Source organism: Phanerochaete carnosa (assembly GCF_000300595.1).
Source record: "Phanerochaete carnosa HHB-10118-sp unplaced genomic scaffold PHACAscaffold_4, whole genome shotgun sequence".
NCBI classification, from domain to species: domain Eukaryota; kingdom Fungi; phylum Basidiomycota; class Agaricomycetes; order Polyporales; family Phanerochaetaceae; genus Phanerochaete; species Phanerochaete carnosa.
Genome location: NW_006767631.1, coordinates 3,284,611 through 3,304,252, shown reverse-complemented (window position 1 = coordinate 3,304,252; position 19,642 = coordinate 3,284,611). Strand labels below are relative to the sequence as shown.

Here is a 19,642-nt window from a genome sequence, read left to right as displayed (position 1 = left end):
GAGGCGATGGTCGACGAAGAGCTGTAGAAGCTGCTGCTCGGCGCTCGGTAGGGAGGTGATGGTCACGATACTTGCGATCGCCCTCGCTGTTGGCAGGGCAGCAGGCCCGCTCGAGTACTGTAATCCGCGGGATGCGTGGGAGGTCTGGTAGAAAGCGTAAGGTGCGAATCTAGACAACAACAAAAATCTTGCCATGTACGATTGTTGAGCTCGCGCGCTGCAAAAGCCACAGGACACGCAAGTGGTGGGGCCTGTCTAGCTCTGCAACGATAGCTATGGCGAAGTCTTCACAATTTGGATTCCAAACCTCAGCGCTCGTAACCAACAGTACTACCTGGAAACAAAGCTAGTTCATCAGCCGGTTGTTTTATTGCAGCATGGCCAATACGTTGCTGCTATACCTGAGTCGACGCCTTGGTGGAGACAATTCAAAGCACAAAAGTCGCAGGGGTAAGGGTCCCCTTCGTGTCTTTCACCTATGTCAAGAGACAGTCGTTTACCAAGTCAAGCTTGGCTTCTTACTGCGTGCGACACATGCGGCGGCAATATCCAGGAGAACGCTCACGCCTCTGCAGCCAAGCCAGCTGGAGCAAATGTTAGTAGACAGGACTCATGACTAGCACACAGGACGCCTGAACTTCGCGTCAGTGTCTGGAGATCACGGTAAAGGCGAAACGGACTGACCTTGTGCCTCCTCGAGCCGGATAGTCAGAGGCATGTCAGCAATCGTCCATTCTCACTCTCGGCGCTCGCGAAACTGCCGGGTAGAAGCATGCATGCAATTCGTCGATACCAGAGTACAGCTCCGAGTAAAACACGACAAACATCTGAAGGTCTGAGAGGAATCTGCCGTTCTCAGAATTAATATGGTGCTAAGCAAGCGATGCATCAGCCTAGACACCGTTGGTGTCCGTTGGGACCTCACGGAGGGCGTAGCTTGAGTCAAAGTGGTCTGCGGCCCTGCTAACATAGCCGAGGAAGACTGCACATCCTCGTCAGCCGTTGCTACATACGTGACAGAAACGAGCGCACCATCAAATTTCTGCTGGACAAAGGCAATTCGCTAGCAGAGGTGCGTCGCACACGGGTCGGTGTTTCTGTCGCCGGTCTCGGTGTTGAACGCATGGCGGCCGCTGACACACAAGTAGGTCGCAAGCAGGCCGAAGGCATCATTGATGTTGCTGGTCACGTAGTCTATTAGCATCTATCTAGAGCAAGCCCAGCAAAGAACGTGCCAATGGTCCGACTCGAGGTGCCTGTGGGCGCAGAAGGCGAGGTTTGTGAAGTCCATTGCCGAGGGCAGACATGGAGCCGTCTGAGATGAGGGTCTCGGCGGATGTGTAGTCGTTGCCAGGGAGCAGGATCAGCTGCGTCGCTGCGCCTGCCTGGCGGGTGGCGGTAACAGCGGCCTGGATAGATCTCACCCAGATATTGATGTCAGGGATATCATGGGCTCGATCATGCTAACACAGAATGAACGTCCGAGTCAGGATGAAGGATGCTGAGACGACTTACACTCCGAAAATGATCTGGTCATTGTCGACGTATTCGCTTGCGATACTGCCCCAGAGTGAAGCGAAGATCTCATTGCTTGGAGCACTTTGGCCGATAATCTAAAAGTAGACGTCAGCCCAGGGAGTACAATATAACGCGGAGAACACAAGTCACCTACCCATTCCAGCGAGCATAGCTGTGTACATTGATGATGCAGCTTGCGTCGGTAGCCAAGAAAGCCTGGATAAGGCTATTGCGCTCCTAGAAGTTATCCTCACTGAGTGTGTCAGCCGTCGAGTGTGTCAGTGAGCACGCCGTCGGTGAGGAACTGCCAGCCGACAGGGTGACAGAAGACGCCGAAGCTGTCGTCGTCGAAAGCACTACATCTTTATTGTGCCATCGTAGCCGCGGTGCTCGAGCAGAATAGACCACGTGCTGTTGGCCATGCGCGAGCCGTCCATGCTGCAGCCAAAGTCGAGACCGGCGATGCTAACACCCGCAAAACGCAGACGATCGGCACTGGGCGGTGCGCCGCTAGAGGGCGCAGGAGAACTGTGCGTCGCATTTCCGCTTGGTGGAGCTGAGGAGGAGGAGCCGGTAATGTGCTGGGAGTGGGCCGAAAGATACTGCGAGCCACAAGGTCATAAGCAACTGGAGAAGTTTTCTTGAAATTGTTGGTGGCGGTGCGGACGATACCAGGGACACAGGTGGTGGAGCCGGCGAAGCCCTCACACAGAATAAAGATTCAAGCACTTGCACGAATTTCGGGCAGAGTCGCTATACAATATCGCTGCCTAATCATTGTGGTGAGCCAGCGTTGGCTTCGACCGCGGAACCAATACACTTACATTTGTTGCCAGTCTTGGGCCAAGCCGCAAGTCACGGCGATCCAGGGGGTGTGCAGAGGAATTGCGTACGTGATTTTCGTATTGCTACGCCCCGGTACTGGCTAGTCCGTGTCTGGAATTAACATCCCCACCATCCCCAGAAAGGTTCTGTGCGCCATCACGCATAGATGATTCGTTCAATCACATGCTCTTCTTAGGATATGCTCCCTCACATGACAACAAAATAAGCGTATCTGTTGTTATTCTCGTCGAATCAAGTGCGACCAAACAAACGACGGAAGGCGGCAAGGGACGACTTCTGCACCTACAAACCGACATCAGATCGACGGGAACGTTGAACATTGTCCGTAATGTTTGACGTACATCTTACAGAATACAGCATGTAGTTGTCTCAGAGAGAATATTAAGCAGAATATTCGGGTGTACAATATATGGCCCATCTTCGCCTCAACATCGGTCGGTGTACAGGAAGGCGTAAAGGGGTCGCAGGGATGTCCGTCGGTGATAACGACCCGAGCAAGCAGGAGTTTTCCAACAGATATCCGGGCAGATTGACTGCAGCATGCAGAAAGATAGTCTTTTGGCGAAGGACATGTCAGAGGACGACGGAACCGCAACGCTGCAAGCGCGCTCGGGCTGGCATGTGATTTGCATGTGATCGCGGTCATCTCGTGAAGCACATCGCTGTGAAATCGATCTCTCATGCAACCCCTCGCTTATTATGCAGTCACCCGTCCAGAAGGGCATCAACGTCAACGACTCGGCTACATCTGGGTGGACTTGAGTTGAACCTGAGCATAGGCGGTATGCACCAGGAGAGCAGTATGCCACTGGACCCAGGGAGCCAAGGTGCGTGGTTGTATTCTGACCTGTGCGCTTTTCTTGCTAAATTTAGCTACGACCTCGCACAGCGCACGTTCTGCAACTGCCACTCCTGCTTGCTAGGAAGCACTTACGTCACGACAACACGGGAATCGCCCTCCTGCGTCGAGTTCACTGAGAACCGTCCTTCTGCCAGCGTGCCATCGCGCCAACGAACCGCTGGCACTATTTGAAGCACTGTGTATGTCCTCCTCTGCCCGTTCATGCACGCAATACGTCTCATTCTCGGCTACAGACTACGTCAAGAGTCCCGACAGCCTGCTGGCCTCCTTGTACTCGGCCTCGTGAATCAATCACACGCACAAGCCTCACAGCTACGGTTCCGTAGCGAATATGTTGTCTTGGTAAGTCTTTTTACCTCTTGACTACTGCCGCCATTCTCACTGCGGCCTCAGGCTGCCCCGCAGATCTGCATATACTAGCACTCGATGGTCACGGTTGCCACGTTAGCGATGCATCGCTCGGCTGCTCGACCTGATCAGCCGACTTCGATCTCCAAGCTCCACACTCGCATCCCTCTTGGTCTACGCTCTCGCTTTGGATCGCGGTTACCAGACGGCAAGGACGCCAATATCGACAGGACGGGGAGGGCGTCTCCGAGGGCGACGACCTCGAGAGGACACGGTCGACACCCGAGATGGGGCTATGCATGGACGAGAGGAGCAAGTGAGCGTTGGGGAAGCGGCCTCTGAGGCGAGAGCGAAGGATCCCAGTGGGCATACCATCTGTCCTGACTATGTTATCGGTGACTTCAAGGCTGCCTGTAAGTACCGTTCTGCTGCGAATACCGTGGTAAGATAACAATCTGCCTATTAGTGACAAATACTGACGACTATCTCTAGCATACGGTCAAGGGCTGTATCCAGTTGGGCCAGTTTCTGACATCAACAGCACCGTGACAAAGCCTTTTGTCGACAATGCTGCTCGTTCTATCACCTTCGCTGCGCTCCACCTGCTCCGCGCTCTCGGCCCTCTCACTGTATGGCTACGGCTCTGAGCGTTGCTGGTACATCATGTGGCGGAGCCAGGTCGGGCTGCACGTCACGGAGGTACAGGACGACGGGCTGTTCTCTCTGCTGCACTTCGTGCCCGATGACCTGACGACAGACACCAAGGCGCACCCGAGCTCGGCGGCACGAACATGCAGGACCCCGATGTGGGTCACACGAAGCACACGAGCGCACGGTCGACGATGTGATGCTGGGCGAGCACATCGCCTGGCTGGTCGAGGTGGGCTTCCTTCCAGCACTCAAACGCTCAAGGCTAACTTACGCGCTACAAAGCGCCAATTGAGCGCCCAATGCACGAAATGTGGAAGGTTTGGGAAGCAGGTTCTTACTCGAAAGAGTCGTTGCGTCTTGCATTTTAGACCAAATTACCCGTCACCTCGCCATCAGAACACGATAAGCGTGAAACATTCTGGGTGGTGAGGCTAGCAGTGTCGGAAGGGCGTCATCGGTGAGCTCCGAAACTCGCGGCTTGACTATGGCGGAGGCTCACTGTGCATTACCAGCGCCTTCGACCGGATTTCTCCTGCAGATGGCTGGCCTGAAGCTGCGACGATCGAGATTGAGACTGCGGGTGCGTGGTGCGTAGCGCGCTGTGCGCTTTGCAAGACTCCAGAACATGGGCTGAACATGAGGCTAACAGGAGAGGTACATGTCCTGAACGATGGCGGAGAGGTGAACTTAGACCTTGGTAATTCGGCTGTCAACTTTGCCATTCGTACTGCTGCTATCACTCGACGTTGGCACGCCAAGTTGGCGTTCGTTATTGAAAGACGTGCGTCCCCAGGTGGCCCTCCGCTGAGGTTGTTCCTGATGCGACTTGTCTTGCAGAGGCATGGCTCTCATCTTGAGAAGACCGTTCAAGTGAGTTTCATTCGCAGCGACATTTGTTGTTCTGACCCTCATCGGCGCGTCGTAGACTGTTCATCATGTAACGATTGCCACTGGTTACCATTTGAACGTGCTGACACCGTATCAAAGCTTGGGGGAACCGTCGGTGAGATCGAATCTGGCTCATTTGTTGAGGCCATGCGGCGGTTCCAATCGCGCGTCAGCCACGAGGACTTGACTGACCTTCGCACCCGGGGCATGTCCCGCCAAGTTGCTTGGAGCATGCGGTCATGCTTGCTAGAGCGTCCTAAATGACCCTGACCGCGCCTGCGCGCCATGGTACGTGCGAAAGCATTGGCATACTAGATATTGTTGACGAGAGAGCGCAGAGATTGTTGCCGCTTTCGGAGACCTCACCTCTGTGCCCGCGCTTCCTACACTCCAGGACCACATGCTGGCGAGCTCGGAGGGGCGCCGATTCATCAAGGAGGCCTCACATCAACACGAAAACCGTCGGCATAAAATAGCTCGCAACCCTCCCCAGAGCGCGTTCGGGCGCACTTAAATCACTTGGCCAGAGCGATGCATCGCCACACCTGACACCCGCGAATCAGTGAGCCTATTTCCTAGATATCTTTGCAGAAACTAAAAGCAGAAAGCGCAGAGACATTACGTGAACGATGCCGAGCTCGCGTATGTGACGCAACGCTATCGCGATTCCCACGACTTCCACGACTTCCACTGCTGCCTTGTCAAACCTCCCCGTCGACGTGACGTCCGAGCATGCCGTCAAGTTCTTGGAGCTCGCAACCCTGGAGTTGCTCATAGCCGGCTTCACCGCTACCTTTAGATACCTCCGCATCAGCTCTGCAAAGCGAGCGCGGCTGTTCAGGGAGTACGTGCGGTGGGCGATCAAGTGTTGGAGTGGCGCGCAGGGCCTGATCACGGTGTATTGGGAGAGGCGGCGAGAGCAGGACATGGACGAGCCAAAGAAGGAGCTCGAGCTATGGAACGCGCCGGCAGCGAAATGGCCCAAGTCGCGACATGCGGAGGCTCGCGCAACGGAGCCCGTAGCCGCTTGAGCGGATTAGCGCCTAGTCCGTATGCACCATTCCACTTCAAATCTTCTCGAACTGACTGTTGCTCAGAAAATCGTTTTACATCTTACAATGAAACTTTGGTTTCTCTTGCGTGGGCGCGGCGATCTATCAGAGCAGCCGGACAGTGTCTCGATGTACGACTAATATATGTGCTTATCATTCACCTGGTTTATGGATTTCTGATGGTCGCATCGGTTTGGAGATTGGATCGATATTCCCTCTGTCGATAATCGGTGGATGCTAAGCACTGATCCCGGATGTCTAGAGACACTTTTGGTGCGCTCACAAGGCAGGGTATCAGTGAACGTTATATCTATCTAACCTCAAATGTCCAGTTCTACAGCTCAGGAACAAAGCAAGCCCTAACCAAGCAGGTGTTGGTCCAGTTATATCCGCTCTGCGTTGTTATTTTTCCGAGGACGTGCTCAGTTTGAGTCGAAGTTGCCTACTGCCCGACCGACGCAGCCAAAGAAGACAGCCCAGGAAGACAGCCCAAGAAGACTGCGCAGAAAATTAACAATACTCCACAAAGTAAGTGGCTCGGCTTGTCATTAGCGCAGAGCTTCCGTTATCCATCCCGTCCAGACCCTGCAGGCAATTGCATGCCGCGGGCGCGTCTTCCGAGCTCCCCTCCCCAATGCGCCTCCTTGCCGACTTGTGCGCGGGCGCGCGCCACACGTGTTCGGCCATGACGACATACGCTCGGCGGAGCCGTCCGCCCTGCCATGCTCCCCCGACGCGCGGACGTTCCCGGCTCTGTCGAGGAGTGCGCGTTCTGGTTCAGCCCACATGCCAATCTGGCCACCTGTATGCACCTCTGCGCTATCCTGAAGGCTACACACAGCCTCGGCGAACAAATGAAAGTCTGTTCATGCGCATTCGGACTCGTAGGATTTCGGGAGAAGTGCCACTCGACGGACATCATGGGCCTGCTCGACGAAGAGCGAGCAGCGGAAGAAGGGACGGCCTTCTGCGGGAGTGAGGGCCAACATCGTTGCCTTGGGGGGCGAGGCGTCTCACGGCACAAGCCCATTTTCCACATCCCTTCGACGCTCTTCCACATAGCCATGCGCACGGGCGCGCCCCGCATTTTCGGCCACTGCGACTTGGGTTCGCCGCTGGCGTCCATCTCGTCATGCTCCTCCGACGCGCGGAGAGGGCGTCCTGACTGCACGATACTACCGTACGCGCTGGACCGGTACCGCGGAGAGTGCGCCGGTCGACCGGTAGTGACCTGGTCGCCCATATATCCCTCTGCACTATCCTCAAGGCGGGACGCACCCCGCGCGATCAGATAAAGATCTTTGCACGCGCGTTCAAGCTCGTTGGCTAGGTACGGCAAATTTCCGGGCTTCATCAGTGCGAGTGACGGCTAAGTTAGCTCTGGCAGGTGCGAATATCTTCTACCGCCTCGAGAACTGGCGCGGGTCGACTGCAGAGCCGGATGCGACTTTTCCCAATCTCAATGCGCCCCTTCCGACACCATATCACCACAGGTGCCTTCAATGTCACTGGCGGCGTCGATTCGTCGAGCACAGCGACGTCGGCGTCCCGACTTTTCATATAGAATCCAGTGCGGCAGACACTTGTGTCGAAGATCACCAAGACGTTTTTGGACACTCTGTACGCGTTCTGGTTTTTCTTGCATCTAACGAACTGCCAAAGACTCGAACCGAAGAGCGTGTGTATCGAACGACAACGCTGCCAATGAGCTGAATCCTGTAGGATTGCTGGGCATGTCAAGTTCTGTAAGTTGTCTGCTTGGCGTGGCACGAAGCTCGCTAACGATTGCCGTAGGACACAGCGGATTATTGGTTGTCTTCCGCTTCGGCCACCTCTCGATAATGTCGTTCCGGGCGTGACCAATGAGCCTGAGAGCGCAATTGATATATCTCGATACGGGAATAATTACACAGTATGCGCATTGACACGTCGATAGTCAGCCGACACTGATGCTGTATTATAGACATCGTTGGCGGTCGTGGCGAAGCTCGGCAAAACCCCGTTCGAGAACTATGTCAGGCTGAAGGCGACTGCCCTAATGGACGTCGTCCGCGGGGGAATTCTAGACCCTGGGGTGGACTGGAACGAGACGCCGCAGCTGAAGGGTGTGTTTTGACCACCTGTTGATACCTGTTCACGGCTGACGATGGCATGCAGAGATTGGACCATACGTCTTTGAGACCCTTGTGTACCTCGTCGACGTGTACACACGGGTCAGCGCAGCGGCAGCCCCGCTCACCCAGCGCGCTGGTCGAATATGTCGCGAAAGAAGCTCGGCATGGGCGGGATGTTACGCGTACGCGACCCCTTCATCTCTTACCCAAAGCTCAGAGTTCTGACATAACATTACAGGCAACGCTCGAGATCGAGGTCGTGCACCAGACGCAGATCTCGGGTTACGTGACGCCAGCGGCTGCATAACAGGTCTCGCAGGCCTACGCGCGCAAGTCTGGCGACGAGAACCTGCGGACACGCCTGGACGGCATGAAGAAGATGCTCGCAGAAGCGCGCCAGGCGACGAACATCGAGATTCCACACTTCCAGCAGACGAAGGCCGGGGAGACGACACCCGCTGTCTCTTCGTCAACAGCATCGACGCCACGGCCTAGCGAACGGCACAGGGAGTAGGAAGCGATGGCGATGCCCTGCGCGGTGTGGGTAGAAGTTGGAGCGAATTGGCTGCAGCCATGAGAATGAGACGGCGATAGGAACGGGGAAGGAAGAGAGGGCGCGGAGCAGGCGGAGAGTTGCATTAGGTGGTGAAGCGAAAGGCACTGAGTTCGGCGGGCGTGCGCGCAGGCTCAAGGCGGGAGCTTAGTCCGTGGGTCAGAACGAGCTCTGGACTCGCAGCTCGGTCCAAACAACAAGGACGTGCACACGTCATATGCGATAGCCCTAACCCTAGGACCCGGCAGCTTACGTCACCGTTGATCTGCCTGCCGTACACAGAGCACTGCCGGTCCGCCCGTTCGACTTTCAAGTGCACATCGTCCGCCGTTGCCGTCTCGAGAGCTCCCTCAGCTGCTAATCTTCTCATGGAGCCCCTCACTTACCTTACAACCACTCACCCGGACAAGGCATAACATCCTCTGGCTAACCGACATCTCCACAAGTCCAAAGAAGATTCAACTGTCGGTCAGCCTGAGGTGGTCTTTGACAAACCTGCCTCACTCATGCTGCTCGCTGCAATGTAGTACGACGACGGAAGCGATGACCTGAATTCGACGTTTTGTGCGCTGGTTGTTAAGGTTTGGCCATCTGTACTCTTTGTGCGGGAGCATCGGACTAATATGGCGCAGTGCGGATTCTCCTCATTATCGATCCCACAGCGTGTACGTTGCGTGCCCTGGCTGGCTTCGCGCTGCCATAGTTATTCTGTCAATCCGCCCTACATCGTCCAACTCGCCCCCCATGTTCTCCTTCCATCGTCCGCCATCAGCTCCTGATGAAATCTACTCATCGAGTCTTGCAACACTCCACGACGGCCACGCCTTGTGGTATCCGGAGCCACACGCATAGGGCGGGCCACAAATCGGAGACATCGGCTTCATGTGCAAGGGCGCATTCATCAAACTCTTCAAAGCTTCAACCTAACCTCGACACCGCGCCTGAGAAGAAGGTCGTATTCTGGGACCCGCCGTTCGAGATCACAGAGCTCTTACCACCAGGTGTGCTCAAGATCGATCCTAGGCGTCGTCCACTCGCTCCCGCCCATTATCGCAGTAATGGAGTTGAAAGCAGGCAATCACATACCTCAGCAGACATGTGCATATACTTGCTTATCCGATGAAACGTTTTCGCTGACGGTTTGCAGAACGGCTGGTGCGAACGTGTCCGTGACGCTGAGTGCGGAGTACACATGCAAAGCAACACAAGGCGCGGTGCTTGCACTGAAGAGCGAGGCAGACGGCGAATCGATATTCGACAACTTGGCTCTGAAGGAGTACATCATCCGGCACCATAACAAATGGTACGCATATGCCAGGGGCGTTCTCCGCCAAGATATCAAGCGGGGAAATTTTGTCATGGTCATCGGTTGGGTCAAGACCGAGGCCGATTGGGCGACGGTCACCTTCAGCAACACGAGTACAAGCTCGAGTGTCTCGATCGAAGGTCACGCCAGAGGTATTGCGGGGATGGGCGCGGGCACATCGCACACGAGCTGTGTGACTGGTCCGACGATGCAACGACAGGGAGAGAGCTACGTGGTGAATACTCCCGATCCCGATCCTGCAATGCCAAAGAGAGACCAGTCTGTCTTCGTAAAGCGCAACGAGGTGCGGAGGCGGTTTGGGGTGCTGAAGGAGGTCGTCGCGGGTGCAGGCTACCACCGGCTCCCAGATGCAAGAGATGGAAGGAGTGGCTCGGCGGAAGAAGGAATCATGGCGCAAGAAGTTGGAGATATCGACGAGACGAGCACTCTGGATCTTTGGAATGAGATACATGTTCTCTTTCGTCACAATGTAGCACGAGGCGCATCTAACGACGACATACCAGGGTGAGATATACAACCTGCTGAATGTTCTTCTCGAGTACATACTAGAGGTACGCCTGTTCAACGGCTTATTCATAACGTCACAGTGCTAAGCATGTGTGGCAACAGACTACCGATGTCGAGATTGCCATTGCGAGTGATGACGATGTCTGGACCATTATTGTATGTGCCATGACACATTTGAAAAGTGCGATAAGGCTCACTCTCGGTCAGGGCGGCAAATCTGTGGTTGATTTCGCAAGCTACCTTTGCCGAGTGCAACCTCCAGTACAGGTCGACAGCACAGGTGAGTCTCTGACCTGCTGGCGGCAACGGTCTCTGACTGGCCCAACTCCCCGCGCAGTAGGATCGCTGTGCATGGAGGATGTCATTTCCCATGAGCAAGAACTCACTTTTACTCGTTGGACCATCACCGTGCCCGACTTGGCCAAGTGGCCAGACGCCGCCGGTCGCTTGGAGGATGGGAGCGTCTCCACCGACTCCTCGAAGGCAGAGACCCGGTCTCTCAAATCGAAGCAGATCGTCTTCACCGATTCACGAGATCCATCCTGTCACTGCTTACGCTTCGCTTTGTCGGCTGATGACAAACTTCCGGTGGCATCGTTCGGGAGAAGTGACGTCCTCGTGTGGCGACTGTCCGACGGTCTCCTGGTCCAACTTCTACATCGCCCAGGTCGTCTATACGAGGTTCTTGGCCTCTCCTTTTCCCCCATCGACTTCAATCTTGCCTCAGGGTCCAGGGACGGAACTGCAACTGTGTGGGATACTCGACATGGCCGCATACTCCTGCATCTAGAAGACCACGGTGGACCAGTGAGCAGCATCGCACATGCTCCCAATGGCGCGGTAATCGCCACCGATCCCCATAAAGATAAGTCCGTCAAGATTTGGAACGCCTCAAGTGGAGTATGCTTGCATTCCTTCGGCGCTAATGAAGTCGTATACAAACTTGCCTTCTCCCCCAGGGACAACTGATGTCTCTACGCCGAACTTGAGACGCCCTGCATCATCTATGACATCCATACCCGTACCCACGCTGCTACGTTGCGGCTTGTTGCCGGGAAGATGCTCTACTCGTCGATGTAGTCGCCAGCCCGTATTCGGATTTCCCAGGACAAGTCAAAATATGGAGTGCGGTGACCGACGAGGAGCTTCTCACGCCGAAGAAGCTCGCACGTCCTGTGGCATTTTCCCCAGACGGTGCTGAGGTGGTGGCGGCTTGTGACGCGGATATGGCAGCCGTCGCGTATGACTCGAGGACAGGCCAGCTACGCCATGCCTTCAAGTTGGCAAAGCCGGCGTATCATGCGGTGTACTCCCTAGATGGAGGCTATGTCGCCTTTGGTTCCCTGGACGAAGATCTCGAGCTGTACGATGCGAAGTATAGGACATTTCTCGCAAAGTTCGACAGGCATGAAGGGAGTCACGAGCTCCGGGAGTTGCGGTTTCTGTCCGACAGCCAGACCCTTCTAGCACAGTCCCAGCATGGACCTCTACTTCTGTATAGCATTCAGGATGTATTGCGAATGTGATAGCAGTATTGGTGTAACAATATCTGCTCAGCGTAAGGCTGTAGCAGTGCAGACAACGAGGAACGTGTAGCAAATATGGAGTGATGTTGAATGTAACGAACGAAGAGTGCGCGTCTGTATGGGTGGCATAGTAATACAGATAGCAGGCCTAGCATAAGACCCAGTTCGCGAAGGTGATTCAGGGCCTGGATGGGCAGGCGTAAGGCGCTGTCGCATAGTGTAAGCGGCACGCCGAGCTATGTGTCGACGTCTCGTGCGTACTTAGAAGCATACTGTCGCTCAGCTGAAATAATGTAATAACGCGATCAGTGTGGTGTATTGGCGAGGCGTGGATGCAACCAGGGGGGTTGTCGTTCAACTTCCCATTAGCAATGGAGCACCGTGTGGCAGTTCAGACACCGTAGCTCACATAAGACATCAGGAAGAGAATGTAGACGCAGTGACTTACGACGATCGCTCAGACGAGACGAAAACGGCACCACACCGAGACCGCGCGCCGTCTGCAGTCAAGCAGGAGTAATATTCTGCCAGCGCAACCACCGGCTCTCCCGCAAACGACAGACCGAAATGAATTCTAGGCGACTAATAGCAGGATATTCAACACAACATGTTTTATGCAAGAGACCCTCATCGTCGAAAGGTAAACAAAAAACAAAAAACACAAACGTGCGGACGACGCTCGGTCGAGAATGCCCTCGTTGCTCGGCATCACGGCGACCCGCCAAGATCGTTGTGCCGCGCAACCCGGGGCCGCTGCGCCAGTGAGATCGTCTTTCCTCCAGGCCGTGCAGGATCCCAACGCGCCCCCAACGACAGCAACTACGAGTATGACATCAGAAAGATCCCATGAGCGAAAAAGGAGTCATGCTCACGTTGTAAACAGTGTCTAAGTGGTCGTAGATATCGCCAAAAGAATGCCGTCGTCGCGACCTTGCCAATGTGCTTCACCAGCAGGTGGCGCCTGCCAGGGTGTTCGTCCAGGAACTCAGTGACGTCGTGAATGAAGCCCGTGATGACGATAAGTGGGAGTTTGGCTACTTGCTCCTGAGTTATACGTGAGTCAACAAGCATAGCTGGATGGCACGAAACACCTAATGCTGGACGTACAGGTCTCCCAGCCAATCACCAGCAGCTCCTGGACGTCAGATGCCCACGTAAGACCGTCCTACATCGCCAACAGCCGCTTCAGCTCCATCGTCGGCTGATCCTTCTTCACTTCGTTCTCGGAAAGACCTTCAGATCGCTCGCCAGACCCAGCTGCGCACGCCCAAGTACACCACTTCGTCGGGCTGTCCTTGCACTACCTGATCGCATTCCGGTAGTCCATCGGGAACTGGTGACGAAAGTTGTGGTAGCCCTCGCCAACAGTGAGGAGCGCGATAATGAAGTGGATTCCCGGCGTGTGTATGTCGTCAACGACGGGAGTCTCGCCCAGCCGGTGTGCGAGCGAGTTGACGCAGAAAGTGGACTGCAAGAAAGTTGGTATAGGGACATACGCGTGTTAAAACGGAAGATCACGTACGCGGTGAGCAAAGTACAGACGAGCTGCACCAACGAAGAATGATCTGCCCTTCCATTCACCCCAGCCAAGCCCGCCAATGACGGTGGGCAGGACCAAACCATAGCTAAGGAGTAGTTAGACGTATCACCAGATAACACAGATGACAGGGCCCTTGCTTAGGTCACTGACGTCGACCATACGAGAGCTCGGGCTTGTATCGCGGCCTGACAGTCATCCAGCCAACGCGGGAGTACCAAAAGCCCCTGCATGCATTGTGCCGGTGCTGGTATAGCGGTGGTGGGGTGCGGAAATCGCGCCCGATCGGACTTGGACCGCGCCTGTGCTCGCGATCACGAGGAAGTACTTGAGGGGCCTTGCGTTATCACAGAACCGGTGCACCTATAGATTGCGGTGATACTTGGGCGACGATTTAGTATAAGAGAGGACAGGACACGGTAGGGCGACGCACCGAGGCCTATTAGACGACACTTCAGACCATTGTCTGCATCTGCATCTTGATGGCGAACAGGTCATAGATAACGACGGCAGAAGCAGTAGAGAGGGCGCTGAGGCTTGAAAATTGGATATTCTCGAAGAGTTTACCGAGGGCGGCTGAGGCCGGAGGGCCATGGTCGTCGCAGTAAAGCGTCAGGGAATGGTGTGGTGCATGGCCAACGAAGAGTAAGCAGGCACTCAAATTAACGTAACGAAGAGAGCAATGTTATACGAGCCATGCATGACTTTGAGCAGTAAAGGACAGAGGATGTATTAGCGCCGATCTTATTTGTTGCCACCCTTGGATCCAGCCGCAAGCTAAGGCGAACCAGGGGGGAAGCAGAGAAAACGCATACACGTTTGTTGCCGCGTTGTTGCGGCACAGCAACAGCTAGCGCATGTCCAGGATCAGAATCCTCGTCCTTTAAAATTGAACGCTTGAACGTGCATCTTCGCTTGAGGATCGGTCGATGTGTAGGAAGGCGTGAAAGGGCCGCAAAGATGCCCGTCGGCGGTATCAACCCGCGCGTAAGCAATAGTCGTCCCATAGATATTCAGACAAACCGGCTACAGCTCGAAGCGAAGTTGTCTCGGGCCGGCTGTGTGAGGGCATCGAGGTCAACGCGACAAAATCGTGATGCTGCAAGCGCGCTCGGATGACCATGTGATTTGCATGTGATCATGAAGAAGAGGCCACGTGTACCAGACGCTCAATATATACACCCGTCCACCGCCGCAAAATCTCCTTGATCGGCCACTTTGCAAACCACACCGCTGTGATTTCAGTCATGGAACCCCTCGCTCGTCTCGCAATCACAATGGCGCGGCAACATCCGGGCGGACCTGAGTTGGACCTGAGCGTACGTAGGCAGTACTTACGTGCACGGCGAGCAGCATGGCAGGCGAGTCAAGGTGCGTAGCTGCATTCCAACCGCTGCGCTTCACTTGCTAAAATTAGCTGCGACCTCGCACAGCGCACGCTTGGCAACTGCCCCTTCTGGCTTGCCAGCATTGCCCTGTACTTTGCGACAGGGCGGGCGTCGACCTTCTACGACGAGCTCACTGGGAATTATCTGTCACAGGCTCTGCTTGATGTACGTCCTCCGTCTGTTCTTGCACGCAATACATCTCATCCTCTGCTCCAGACCGTGTGCGACCTACGTCAAAGGCCCCAACCGCCTCTCGGCCTCCATGTGCTCGGCGTCACGAATCAGACGCACGCCTCCCAGCTACGATACAGTGCTACGCTTTCGTGTATCGTCCTGGTAAGTCTCGCTACTCCTCGACTACTGCCACCTCTCACTACGGCCTCGGGCTGGCTTGCAGATCTGCATATACCAGCACTCGGTGATCACAGTGGCTGCATTAGCGATGCATCATTCGGCTGCTTGACTTTACTAGTCGACCTTGATCTCCAAGACTCAAACTCGCGTCCCTCTCGATCTGCGCTCTCGCTATGGACCGCGGCCGCCAGACGACAGGCCAGGGATGTCAACATCGATAGGACAGGGAGGGTATCTCCGAGGGCGACGGCCTCGAGGGCGCACTCGAGACACTCGAGACGGGGCAAGTGAGCGTCGAGGGAGCGGCCTTTCGAGGCGAGAACGAGGGATCTCGGTGGGCATATCATCTGCGAGCGCTATGCTGTCGGTGACTCCAACACCTCCGGTAAGCACCGGTTTGCCACTAATACTATGGTAGGATACTAGTCTACCTGTCAGTGAAAAGCACTGACGACTGCCTCTAGGGTTGTGGTCAAGGACCGCACCAAGTTCGGCGGGGTTCTGGACATCAATGGCACCGTGAACATGGTCCCCATCGACCGTACTGCCTGTTCGGCCGCCATCGCAGCGCCCCACCCTCTCCCTGCCCTGCGTAACTGCCCCAGCATCCCTCACGCTACCGTCCACCCAAGCCCATCCCAGTAACTTCCTCTTGGCACTCTTCCTCTACGGCTATTGCACGAAGCGCTGCTGTACCTCGTGTGATGGCGCCAGGTTGGGCTGCAGGTCATGGAGGTGAAGGACGACGAGTCACTCCCTCTGCTGCACTTTGTGCTCGACGGCCTGCCGGCAAACATTAAGGCGCGCCCGAACTTAGCGGCACGAACACGCGGGACCTCGTTGTGCGGCACACGAAGCAGACGAGCGCACGGTCGACGATGTGGTGCCGGACGAGCACATCGCCTAACTGGTCGAGGTGGGCTTTCTGCCAGCGCTCAAGACCGACACGCTCCAGAGCGCCCAATGCACGGAACGCGGGAAGCGTGAGAAGCTGGCTCTTACTCGAACGAGCCGCGGCATCTCGCAGAGTAATTGGCCTAAATTCCGCGTCATTCTGCCTTCAGAACACAGCAAGCATGGTATAGCCTGGGCGGCGTGGTGAGCGTTGTCGGAAGGGTGTCATTGGTGCGTTCCGAAACTCGCCACTTGGTTGTGGCGGAGGCTCATTGTGCGTTACAGCGTCTTCGGCTGGACTGCTGCTCAGGACAGCCGGCCTGAAATTCACGGCAATTGAGAATGAAAGCGCAGGTACGCAAGGCATGGTGCGCTCTACGCTCTGGAAGGCTTCGAAGCATGCGCTAAATACGAAATTTGTAGAAGTTTATGTCCTGAATAGTGGCGGAGAGGTCGACTTAGGCCTCGGCAATAACCTGGCTGTAGAATTCCCAACTTCATAGTGTCGCTATCACTCGGCGGTGTCATTTCATGTCAGTGCTTGTTTTGAAAAAAGATGTGCGTCCTCAGACCACTCTCGTCTGAGGTTATTGCTGATGTGACTTGTTTCGTAAGTGCGTTACGATTAGCTTGGGAAGGCCGTCCAAGTGAGTTTCATTCGCAGCATCTGTCATTCCCACCCTCATCTGCGCATCGTAGATTGTCCATAAAGTAACGTATGTCAGTATGTGATCGTCTCTGGTCACCATCTGAACGTGCTAACATCGTGTTCAAGCTTGGTGGAACTGTTGGCGACCTCGAATCCGCCTCACTCATCGAAGCCATGCGGCGGCTCCAGTCCCGCTTCAGCTACGAGGACTTTACCGGCCTTTGTACTCAGGACATGACCCGCTAACCTGCTTCGAGCATGCGTTCATGGTTACCGGAGCGTCGTACACGGCCCTGACCGCACCTGCGTGCCATGGTATGTGCTTAAGCATTGTGTACGCTAAGTATTGCTGACGACAGAGCGCAGATATGGTTGCTGCCGTCCGAGTCAGAGACCTCTACTTGGTGCCCGTGCTTCCTACGCTTCAAGACCAGATGCTGGCGAGCCCAGAGGGAAGCCGGATCGTCAAGGAGAGGCCGTGCGTCACCGTGAAGACCGTTGACATGAACTACCTCGCAATCCTTCCCCAGAATCCATTCGGGCGCACTTATACGACCTGGCTGGAACGATGCAACGTCACATCTACCACCCACGAACCAGTGAGCTCATTTCCTAGATGTCTTTGCGGTAACTAAAAGTTAGAAAGTGCAGAGGCATTACGTTAACGACCGCGAGCTTGCGTAGGTGATGCAGCTCTATCGCGAATCGCGCGACCTCTACCACTGCCTCGTTGATTTCCTCGTCCACGTCACGTCCGAGCTCGCCGTCAAGTCGTTCGAATTCACCAACCTCGGGCTGCCCATGGCCGGCTTCGCCGCCGCGTCCGGGCACCTCTGCATCAGCTCTGCGAAGCGGGCTTGGCTGCTCAGGGAGTATGTACCGTGAGTGATGAAGTGCGGGAGCAGCACATGGAGCCTGATAATGGTGTATTGGGAGCAGGACAAGGACGAGCTGAAGAAGGAGCTCGGGTTGTGGGATGCACCGGCTGCGAAATGGCCCAAGCTGCGACCTCACGCGACGGAACATGTAGGCGCTTGAGTGGAGTAGCGTTCGGTTGGTGTGCATCATTTCACTTCAAACTCTTTCGGACTGACCGTTGCGCAGGGAGTACCTTTTAGACAAAGCAAGAAAGCAGACGGACGGCGAACACAGGTATATTGCCCTTCCGTGTTAGTATTTTGTCTCGAGGACGCACCCCATTCAGATCGAAGTTACCCGCCGCACAGCCGACGCAGCCCGGGAGGACGGCCCAGGAAGACTATGCGGAAATACAGAATACATCTTAAAGTAAGTGATCTTCAACATGCCCTCTTCCGGGTGCTGCTCAGCTTGCTGTTAGCGCAGAGCTTCCACTATGTGTCCTATCGAGCCGCAGGCACAGACGTACAGTCTGCTCGTCGTCATCTCCTATATCTCCATCAGCCGCCGCGGTGTGCAATCTATCGTCTCATGGTCACAACTGCCGGCGGCGGTAGCGCACACCGGCACCGCTGCCCCGCGCTGCAGGAAGTCCCATCCCACGGCCGCGTCTCCCAAGACCCTTCTACGCGCCTCCTCTCCAAGTTAGGCGCCCGCGCGCACCGCATGCTCGGCCATTGCAACATACGCTCGCCGGCGCCGTCTGCTCTGCCATGGTTGGGCCGACGGGCGGAAGTTCGCGGCTGCGCCGAGGGGTGCGCGTTCTGGTCCAGCCCTCACGCCGACCTGGCCGCCTGTATGTGCCCTTGCGCTATTCACAAGACGACTCTCTCTCTCGGCGACCAATTGGGAGGCCTGTTCGCGCGTGTTCGAGCTCGTGGGCCTCTGGGAGGAGTCCCGCTCGACGAACGTCATTGGTCTGCTCGGGGAGGCGCGTACATCGAAGGCGGTCGTGGATAGTCAACTTTACACGTTCGTCGGCCGCGCACGGATGGCCGGCTGGGACATAGGCGCAGGTTCTGGTGAGCTCGCGACGGCATGGTTGCGATCATGGAGACGTTGGCAGGCGCACTGGAGGAGGACAAGTAAGGCTGATGGGATCCTTGACATGGTTTGAGTGTCGCTGACGATATGATAGACGTTGGCTTACGGTCTCTAGATTTATCCCATGGCCTGCATGTACCTGATTGCACATTACTCAATACGATATGTTATGACTGCTTCGCCATCTCCGCGCTATTGACGCCTTGATAAGTGTGCCGCTCGGCGCACCGGCTCATGGCTGGAGCGGTGAGCACGCTGGTCAGTAGCCTGTCGACCCCGGCTTCTTGGCCGACGCAGTAATCGAGACATCGGCAGATGAGTCAGAGGCGGGAAGAGGGTGCGATGGATAGTTTCATGCAGCTTGGACTTTGTAGCCGCCACGACAGACGTCGTTATGCGATCTATAGGCTCAGACCTTGTGATATACACTCTCGCTGCACATCGCTAAATACATTACGGCTCGTTCTGCGCCTTCCGGCTCTCTCTCGCCATGTTAAATGCCCCCACGTACTTGTCGACGTGCCCGCTCCTGGCCAGGGCCTCCTCACTTGACAAGTAAACCACCGTCGTCTTTTTACTCCCTAATCCTAGCTTCCTGAGTCTCTCGTCCTTGCGTATGTCCATAAGAATGACACCCCACTTGATCACCTCAAGCGCTTCTGCCTC

The 19,642-nt window shown here is 55.6% G+C and overlaps 6 protein-coding genes across 6 annotated transcripts; 4 read left to right on the top strand and 2 right to left on the bottom strand.

Annotated features, from left to right (window-relative positions):
• Window positions 1-4,141: 4,141 nt before the first annotated feature.
• Window positions 4,142-4,517, top strand: PHACADRAFT_92107 (uncharacterized protein; the record flags this gene model as incomplete). The annotated part of the gene is given in 2 exon segments (XM_007394964.1): window positions 4,142-4,384; window positions 4,404-4,517. The coding sequence occupies 2 exon segments, from the start codon at window positions 4,142-4,144 to the stop codon at window positions 4,515-4,517; spliced, it is 357 nt and encodes a 118-aa protein (XP_007395026.1).
• Window positions 4,518-4,536: 19 nt separating this feature from the next.
• PHACADRAFT_254850 (uncharacterized protein) lies at window positions 4,537-5,825 on the top strand. Its single transcript, XM_007394963.1, has 8 exons — window positions 4,537-4,682; window positions 4,738-4,812; window positions 4,875-5,006; window positions 5,063-5,095; window positions 5,151-5,162; window positions 5,213-5,401; window positions 5,452-5,675; window positions 5,727-5,825. Exons 6-7 carry the CDS (start codon window positions 5,374-5,376, stop codon window positions 5,625-5,627), a joined length of 204 nt encoding a protein of 67 aa, XP_007395025.1. The 5' UTR covers window positions 4,537-4,682; window positions 4,738-4,812; window positions 4,875-5,006; window positions 5,063-5,095; window positions 5,151-5,162; window positions 5,213-5,373; the 3' UTR covers window positions 5,628-5,675; window positions 5,727-5,825.
• Window positions 5,826-9,959: 4,134 nt separating this feature from the next.
• Window positions 9,960-10,614, bottom strand: PHACADRAFT_254849 (uncharacterized protein; the record flags this gene model as incomplete). The annotated part of the gene is made up of 1 exon (XM_007394962.1): window positions 9,960-10,614. A coding segment is annotated over exon 1 (348 nt), but the record flags the coding sequence as incomplete, so codon positions are not given.
• Window positions 10,615-10,986: 372 nt separating this feature from the next.
• Window positions 10,987-12,259, top strand: PHACADRAFT_254844 (uncharacterized protein). The gene is made up of 2 exons (XM_007394961.1): window positions 10,987-12,213; window positions 12,235-12,259. The coding sequence occupies exon 1, from the start codon at window positions 11,018-11,020 to the stop codon at window positions 11,633-11,635; it is 618 nt and encodes a 205-aa protein (XP_007395023.1). The 5' UTR covers window positions 10,987-11,017; the 3' UTR covers window positions 11,636-12,213; window positions 12,235-12,259.
• A 1,233-nt stretch (window positions 12,260-13,492) lies between these two features.
• Window positions 13,493-14,128, bottom strand: PHACADRAFT_208324 (uncharacterized protein; the record flags this gene model as incomplete). Its single annotated transcript, XM_007394960.1, has 3 exons — window positions 13,894-14,128; window positions 13,715-13,817; window positions 13,493-13,660 (listed from the first exon to the last, which is right to left on the bottom strand). The coding sequence occupies exons 1-3, from the start codon at window positions 13,926-13,928 to the stop codon at window positions 13,493-13,495; spliced, it is 306 nt and encodes a 101-aa protein (XP_007395022.1). The 5' UTR covers window positions 13,929-14,128.
• A 2,768-nt stretch (window positions 14,129-16,896) lies between these two features.
• PHACADRAFT_208323 (uncharacterized protein) lies at window positions 16,897-19,150 on the top strand (the record flags this gene model as incomplete). The annotated part of the gene is made up of 11 exons (XM_007394959.1): window positions 16,897-16,923; window positions 16,995-17,012; window positions 17,065-17,085; window positions 17,141-17,237; window positions 17,294-17,329; window positions 17,381-17,613; window positions 17,699-17,886; window positions 17,920-18,040; window positions 18,119-18,166; window positions 18,219-18,301; window positions 18,359-19,150. 11 exons carry the CDS (start codon window positions 16,897-16,899, stop codon window positions 18,579-18,581), a joined length of 1,095 nt encoding a protein of 364 aa, XP_007395021.1. The 3' UTR covers window positions 18,582-19,150.
• Window positions 19,151-19,642: the final 492 nt, after the last annotated feature.

Bases quoted from the DNA above. Each gene is read 5' to 3' on its own strand.
- PHACADRAFT_254844 (XM_007394961.1), top strand. From the start codon at position 11,018: ATGGAGGATGTCATTTCCCATGAGCAAGAACTCACTTTTACTCGTTGG.
- PHACADRAFT_254850 (XM_007394963.1), top strand. From the start codon at position 5,374: ATGACCCTGACCGCGCCTGCGCGCCATG. The intron at 5,402-5,451 runs GTACGTGCGAAA...GAGAGAGCGCAG, and splicing joins GACCGCGCCTGCGCGCCATG to AGATTGTTGCCGCTTTCGGA.